This window comes from Ailuropoda melanoleuca, chromosome 15 (genome assembly GCF_002007445.2).
Source record: "Ailuropoda melanoleuca isolate Jingjing chromosome 15, ASM200744v2, whole genome shotgun sequence".
Classification (NCBI taxonomy): Eukaryota; Metazoa; Chordata; class Mammalia; order Carnivora; family Ursidae; genus Ailuropoda; species Ailuropoda melanoleuca.
In genome coordinates this window covers 28,800,789-28,809,346 of record NC_048232.1, presented here as the reverse complement: position 1 = coordinate 28,809,346, position 8,558 = coordinate 28,800,789, and the positions used below count along the sequence as shown (strand labels likewise).

General features: G+C 38.5%; 1 protein-coding gene across 2 annotated transcripts in view; it reads right to left on the bottom strand.

The window, feature by feature from the left end:
* CCDC7 (coiled-coil domain containing 7) overlaps positions 1 to 8,558 on the bottom strand; it is a 310,496-nt gene that overhangs the window by 64,906 nt on the left and 237,032 nt on the right. The window contains exon 19 of one of the 2 annotated variants that reach the window (XM_034643982.1): positions 3,413 to 3,520. The exons of the other annotated variant lie outside the window; for it this stretch is intronic. Within the exon in view, the coding sequence (XP_034499873.1) occupies positions 3,413 to 3,520 (108 nt within the window). The remainder of the gene's footprint in view (positions 1 to 3,412; positions 3,521 to 8,558) is intronic. 2 annotated transcript variants of the gene reach the window in all.

The following is an 8,558-nucleotide window of genomic DNA, read 5'->3' as shown; positions in this document are numbered from 1 at the left end:
AAACTTTACATCGGAATCTGGGGATGTACTGTATGGTGATTAACATAATATAATAAAATAAATTTAAAAAAAGATGAAATCTTATCATTTACTATGACAGGGATGGAACTGGAGGGTATAATGCTAAGCAAAATAAGTAAATCAGAGAAAGACAATTATCATGTGATTTTACTCATATGTGGAATTTAAGAATGAAAACAGATGAACATAGGGGAAAGGAAGGAAAAATAAGAGGAAAACAGCAGGAGAGGCAAACCACAATAGACTCTTAACTATAGGAAACAAACTGAGGGCTGCTCAGTTGAGGGGAGGTGGGTAGGTTGATGGGGTAACTGGGTGATGGACATTAAGGAGGGCACTTGATGTAATGAGAACTGAGTGTTATATCAATGGATGAATAACAGTTCTATATCAAACTAATGCTACACTATATGTTAACTAATTGAATTTAAATACGTCATAGATAAATATGACTGTGCATGTGAATATGTATGTATATTTGTGCACATGTATGTGTAGAAATGAGTATGTGTGTATATGTATACATATATGCATATGTGTATATGCTTATGTATATGTGTGTATATGTATAATTCTGAGGAGAGTCCGACTCCAGGCCATAATTCTGTGTGATCTTTCAGACCCAATGATCAATAACTACAAAGGCTTTATCTGGCAGTTGTCAAGGGGAAAATATCACATCTCATACTACAATTGATGTGCAGCCAAGGTACTGTAGACATTGGAGGCAATTGTAGTAATGGGGCAAGGTCCATTTGGGTTGTCCATATCTGCATTCTAGCTCAGGCACATCCATTTGGAAATGTCTGTATGAGGCAGGGGAGACCTCAGTTGAGGCATTATATTGTTCAGGCACTTCTACCAAGACCATCTTATTGGATGGGCCTTCAAACCCTTTCTCTTGTTAAACTTATTAAGTGAAAGTGGTACCTTGTGAGGTATTACTACAGATCCCCTATTTCAGAGTTGCTGACAGTGGCCACTTTGCCTAAAGTGGGGGAGGAAAATGGGAAGGAATATAAAAAGATGTAAAAACTGAGACCACCTGCATCTTCAGCTGGGCACTATTTGGGCTCTGACAGTTTTGGCCCACACATGATGAGTTCCTGGCACTAAAAACATGTATGACTATCTTTCTAGAGAGTATGATATCCTGGAGAACCATCCTGGTGACCTCCTGGGTAAACAATTAGCAAGTGATAACAACAGATGACAAGATTGCTGACCAGACTCAGATTTCTAGATTCACTTGTGTCAATCATGTTGATTATCAAGCTCAATCAAACCTCTTCATAAGATCATGTGAATCCATCCACAATGCAATCCATAGCTTAACTGATCAATTTTAGGACATGGTAAAAGTGTGTGTGGCCTACATAAAAAACATTGCCAATGGAGAGAATGTCATGAAAATGGCAACTCTGCTGAATAATCCAGGCAATGGCCTTACAGAAGTCATCCTTGGATCTGGTTACCAAACAATGGGGTCTCTCAAAGGAACAAATTGGTGGGCTCTCTACCAACAACTCATAGTTAGTCATGAGCCATGAGGTTCCCATAAAGCACTAAGGTCTATATAGTGATGGCTACTAAGACTAATACAAGTGCTATTCCCTCCAAATATCCCAGTGAATCTTGAGACTTGGGGACTTTGCTTCCTTGATGAAGGAGATAATCTTGTAAAACTTTAGTGAGTGAGAGACGCTCCCCACTTTTACCCAGACCTCTAAGCTTTCAGAAATGAATATGACTAAAGGTTAGACATAGCCAAGAGTTCAAAGGTCAGAGTTCAAAGTAGTAAAAAATTACATTTCTTGGGCCTTTTGGATACTGGTGAACAAATTCCTGTGACCCTATAATCCCTGACGTAGGATAAGGAAAAAACAGAAAATTCTCTGAATGGTCTGAAGCCACCAGGCCTCTTTTAAAGACCCAGGTATGGATGAATTTATTTGGACCATCCGCATTATTATGGCTTCTACTACTGAATATATTATTGGTACAAATGGACTTTCTATACCAACCAGCAATTGCATTAAACTTTGATTAGATTTGCTGAAGGTAGAGTATTTTGGTGGGGTATGTGGAAAATCATGACCTACCAAACTATTGACACCTAGCATCATTGTCTACCAAACACAATGTCAACAGCCTAGAGAATAAAAAGGAATAACTGCCCTCATAATTGAACGTTAAAAAGCCAAGAATGTCTATAAATTATTTCTCCATTTAATAGTTCCACTTGGCCTATTGCAAGACCTCTGAATTATAGACTTTAAATTGATTAGGGTTACATAAAGTGTCAGTGCTGCCTTTGTCATTGGTGGTACCTGACATTATGACAGTTATAGAGGCTACTGCCTAAAGTGAAGGAACTTGGTAGGTTACAGTTGACATCACAAATGCCCTTTTTAACATACCTCTCCATGCAGATGATCAGGATTACTTTGTTGTATTTAGTATGAGTTGCATATACCACAAATGTCCTTCTACAACACTTCTTAAACTCCCTGTCTGTAATCAATGCATGTGTCAAGACCTGGAAAAAAGTCCCATTCCTAGAGGGAGTGCTATCTCTCCAATCTATTGATGAAATCATCCTGGTACATCATTATTACCAATAAGGTACAAGGACCTAAAACCAAAGTAAAATTTCTGGGTATGATCTATAAAAGGGCATAATGTATCATCCCAGAGAAACCAATTGTCATGCTTTTGGTCCTCTATGCCCCCAAAATAAAACTAATCTGAACAGTTAGTAAGACTACTGAGATACTGCCATACATTCACAAGGATCAGAGAGCACTCATCTATCAGGTTACCATAAAGACTGCTAGTTTTGGCTGGGGCTCTACTATACAGGATCACCAGGGGGTCCCCCAACTGACCATCTTAGATGCCCTTTTTCTGGACCCCTCTGATTTCCATTTATTGTTCCAGTTACAGCTATCAGTAACATCTGTTTTTGCATGCTGGAGCATATAGCAGAAGGCCACTACCATAGGTCACAAGGCACTCCTTGGGCTTTGGGTCTGCAATCTGCCAGTTGTCTAAAAAGTGCATACCCATTATGAGACAATTATTAGTCTGTTACACTTGATCTTAGCCAAAAGGCCGAGAAGCGATGACAATTATTGGTCTGTTATTGACCTTGGTGAAAACTGAAAGCATGACCTTGGTCATGTAATAATCTTCTGATAAGGAATTCCAACTAAAACATATTAATATATTTCCTTTTGTTCTCTAGTTATGTTAGGGTAGTCACAATTTTGGTGGTCAACGTTTAAAATTTCTATAAAATACATGCTCAAATATATATTCATGAACCAAAGGAAGTTCTCATGCATTTAATTTAAAACAATATAAAGTTATCTCTAACTATTATACTTACTACTGAGTATTTCTTCCATGGAAGTTTTTTGTTTTAATTGTACTTGGGTTTTTAACACTGAATCTTGATGTTTAAGCATAAGATTTTCATCTGGTATTTCATCAAGGGCTACATAAAGAGACAAATTAATAAGAAAATAGATCTACCATGAAACCTCTAGATTTCAAATTTATAACAAGTGAATAGCAACATTTTCTCACATTCTTATAAAGTCATAAATAAATGATCATAATACTAGATCTAATATGAAAATACTGAGAACATTTTTAACAGGTTTGTATTGAAGTTGTCTCTATTTTATAAATGTTCCAGGAACCAAGTATGTTTATGTTAGACTCTAATTTTGTCAAGTTATTTATACTTTAGATTAGTACATATTCATATACCAATCAATGAAAATGCATATGCACAAGGTTAGTCAATATAGCCTTATTTGTAATTGCAAAATATTCAAAATCTTCTAAGTATTCAAAAATAGGAGATTGGTTGAGTAAACTGATGTATATACTATAAACAATAGTATCTTCCACAAAACATGCAAGTCAAACCATTATACTATACACCTTAAATTTATACAATGATGTATGCCGATATTTTTCAATAAAACTGGAAAAATTGTATAGTACCAATTATGAAAAATTATGATGTGTATATGTGGGTGTATAAATATATAATATGTATAGTATATAGGGGATATAATGTGGTACAAATAACTACATATAATGATATATTCCTCTTCTATCTGAGCTAATACCAACCCTTGCCTGATATCATTTTATGAGGAAATGAAACATTGATTGAAGCCTTGGTAGAGCTAGTGCCGTTTCATGTTTAGACTCCTGCTTATATCATTTCAGTAAGTGAATAAAGGCTTAATTTTTACTTTTGATTGGCTTGTTTTCTTAAGTGACCTCCTTCGCACCTGGGAGCTTTCTCCTGGTGACAATTGATTACAAGCAGGTGGCTCAATTAAGCACAATGTCTTTCTGGAAAAGTAAAAAGCATGAAGATCCTATGTTTGAGAGGTAACAGCGGTGCTTTTCTTAACCCCAGACTCTATTGGTCAAAATGCCTGGTGGGTCAAATTAGAGATCCAACAGGGGTCCTGAGAAATGTAGGAAAGCAATTCCTTGGCTAATGCTATTGTCCTCTAATGATAGGATGAAAAATTGTCACATACTCTGTAAACTAAGTTGCACCCAATGTTTGTTGCTAGCTCTAATGAGGTCCTAGACAATGAAAGACAGCCCACAACAGAGCAAGTTATTGAGACTTGTGGTTTAATTAAATGAATATAGAATTATTTGAAGTTACTTTGTCCAGTGACCTAAAAAGAGCTTAGGCTTGGGTTGCTTGCTCAAATGATGAAGAAGGTAATCTTCTTAAACTTAATGAGGGTCAGTGGTACTTAGTGGGGGTACACCACTATAGCACTCTCCTTCAGAATATTCTGACCACAGAAAACTTGATCAAGGAGGCTGAGGGGAACACCCAACTTGTTCTTCTTCCTCAGTTGGGTGCTATTTGGGCTCTGACAGCTTTGGCCCATCCATGATGTGTTCCCTATGACTAAAATACCTGCTTGGACCACTCCCGCAGAGGCACCAGTAGCACTGAAAACTACACTGGCAGGCTCCTGGTTCTATATTGAGAGACAGAGAGGAGTGGATGGTAAGATCATTAACAAGACTCTAGGTTCATTAATGCCATCCCTGCTGGTTATTGAACTCAGCTAAACCTCCTCATAAGGTCAGGTCAATTTTTCAGTGACATAATCCAGATCATAACTGAAATTCTTGGGCAGGAAAAAAGCAATTGTCAGTATAATAAGGAGAGACCATCAGATAGAGTGACATGAAAATGGATAATCAGGCACATAGTCCTGGAAGATTTGGGTAAGAGCTTTCCCAGAGATCTCTGAGTCTGGTTACTAAACATGGAGTCAAAAGAAAAGATGAATGGGCTCTCCACTGAGAAACTCTTGGTTGAGGAGTATTTCATTAGGAGACAAACAGCAGCCCCCCTAGAGACTGCCCAGTGATGATCCCTCTATCTAAGACCAATGTTGTTTCTTCTCTCAGTGAATTATGAAATGAATCAAAAAGCACCATTAACTTTTACTCAAACTTTTTGGCCTAAAAAAAAAAAGACTATGAAATAACAATGTCCTTATGTCTACAGTGAGAAATGAAGGTTTTAGGCCAAAGTCAAAGTTTACAGTACACATGGGGAAGAGCTACATTTCCTGGGTCCTTTGAATAGTGGTGCACAGGTAACTGTAACCCCCAAAATCTCTGGAATAAAAATGAGGAGGAAATTGATAATACTCACTGACTGAAGCCACCACCACCAAGACCCTTACCCAGACTTGACTATGGGTGGGTCCCTTGGGGCTTCTACATATCGCCATTGTGATGGTGCCCACTCCTGAATGGATTATTGTTATAGATGTAATGTATTGCCTATATGCATCTCTGAATGCATCCTCTGAAGGGAACTGCTGCAGCTAGGACCATTTTAATGGGGCATGTAGAAGAGTAAACTTACCAGACTACCAGCACCCAGTGCTTTTGTCTCTCAAAAACAGTATCAATTTTCTTGGGGATAAAAAGAAATAATTGTTCTTATTGCTGTGCTTAAGGATGCCAAAGTCCACCATCTGGCTTTTGCACAAGGCCTTGAGTGCCTGAAAATAATTGTTTGTCGGTGGCTCAAATATGTAGTATAGCTTTTGGCACTGGCATTACCTGACATTATAACTGCCATAGAGGTAATCGCCCAACCTGATGAAAGTAGGTATGAAGTAATTCATATTTTAAATGTCCTTTTTTAGCATCCACATCCACACAGATGATCTGTATCAGTTTGTCTTATGTGTAGTGGGTTGCAATAAACATTTAATGTTCTTGTACAAGGCCATGAACATGAAAAAGTCCCACTCCTAGCTGGAGCACTATCCGTCCACTATATTGATGACATCTTCCACATGACCTAACAGGGACTTCATACCATGTTGACCCATATGGAATAACATGGATGGGTCATTAATACAGACAAGGGGACAGTGTGTTTCACTCCAGAGGAGTTCTAGTTATGCTCAGGCTCTTAGCTCCAATAAATGCAATGGATGCCCAGAAATTGGTGGGACTCTTCAGCTAATGGTGGTCACACATTCCCTATATAACTCTCTTGATCGTGACACCCATCAATTAGATTACCAAAAAGACGGCTACCTTGAGTGGGGCATAACAACAGAATGCCCTGAAGGTTCTCCAAATAGCCACTTAGGACACCCTTATCTTTGCCTCCTCTAATTTATTTTGAGTTATGGGTCTCAGCAGCCTCTGTATGCCCACTGAGGCATGTTGGAGGTGCCTGCTGGGCTTCTGGACCCAATATCCTGTAGTTAACTGAAAGTAAACACCCTTTGAAAGACTATTGACTAATTATTTGGCTTTAGTGGACACTGAGCTAAAGGGCCATGCATGAAATCATCTTATGATTAGACATCCCAAACAAAAGTTAAATGGTTTTTGTTTTGTTTTATGATTTCATATTTTCTTTTTTATTGTTATATTTTATAATAATATTTTTTATTATGTTAGCCACCGTACAGTACATCCCTGGTTTTTGATGTAAAGTTCAATGATTCATTAGCTGCCTATAACACCCAGTGCACCCTGCATACGTGCCCGCCTTAATACCCATCACCACCCTATCCCATTCCCCCACCCCCCCGAAGCCCTCAGTTTGTTTCTCAGAGTCCATAGTCTCTCATGCTTCATTCCCCCTTCATTACCCCCTTTATTTATCCCTTTCTTCTCCTACTGATCTTCCTAGTACTTATGTTTCTTAGATGAGAGAAACCACATGATAATTGTCTTTCTCTGCTTGACTTATTTCATTTAGCATTATCTCCTCCAAGGCCATGCATGTTGCAGCAAATGTTGAGAAATCGTTCTTTTTGAGAGCTAATATTCCATTGTATATATGGACCACAGCTTCTTAATCCAGTCATCTGTTGAAGGGCATCTCGGCTCCTTCCATGATTTGGCTATTGTGGACAATGCAGCTATGAACATTGGGGTGCATATGGCCCTTCTCTTTACTACGTCTGTATCTTTGGGGTAAACACCCAGTAGTGCAATTGCTGGGTCATAGGGTAGCTCTATTTTTAACTTTTTAATGGACCTCCACACTGTTTTCCAGAGTGGCTGTACCAAATTGCATTCCCAATAACTGTGTAAGAGGGATCCCCTTTCTCCACATCCTCTCCATCATTTGTTGTTTCTTGCCTTGTAAATTTTTGCTATTCTAACTGGCATGAGGTGGTATCTCAGTGTGGTTTTGATTTGAATTTCCCTGATGGCTATTGATGTTGAACCATTTTTTCATGTGTCTGTTAGCCATTTGTATGTCTTCATTGGAAAAATGTCTATTCATATCTTCTGCCCATTTTTTGATTTGTTTATTTGTTTCTTGTGTATTGAGTTTGAGAAGTTCTTTGTAGATCTTGGATACCAGTCTTTTATCTGTAGTATCATTTGTAAATATCTTCTCCAATTCCATGGGCTGCCTCTTAGTTTTTTTGACTGTTTCCTTAGCTGTGCAAAAGCTTTTTATCTTGATGAAGTCCCACAAGTTCATTTTTTCTTTTGTTTCCCTTGCCTTTGGAGATGTGTCATGAAGAAGGTTTCTGTGGCTGATGTCGTAGAGGTTGCTGCCAATGCTCTCCTCTAGGATTTTGATGGATTCCTGTTTCACATCGAGGTCTTTCATCCATTTGAAGTTTATTGTGTATGGAGTGAGAGAGTGGTCAAGTTTCATTCTTTTGCATGTAGCTGTCCAATTTTCCCAGCACCATTTATTGAAGAGACTGTCTTTTTTCCACCGGATGTTTTTTCCTGCTTTATCAAAGATTAGTTGCCCAAAGAGCCGAGGGTCCATTTCTGGGTTCTCTATTCTGTTCCATTGGTCGATGTGTCTGTTTTTGTGCCAGTACCATGCTGTCTTTGTGATCACAGCTTTGTAGTACAGCTCGAAATCCGGCATNCACAGCTTGAAATCCGGCAACTTGATGCCCCCAGCTTTGTTTTTCCTTTTCAACAATTCCTTGGCAATTCAGGGCCTTTTCTGGTTCCACACA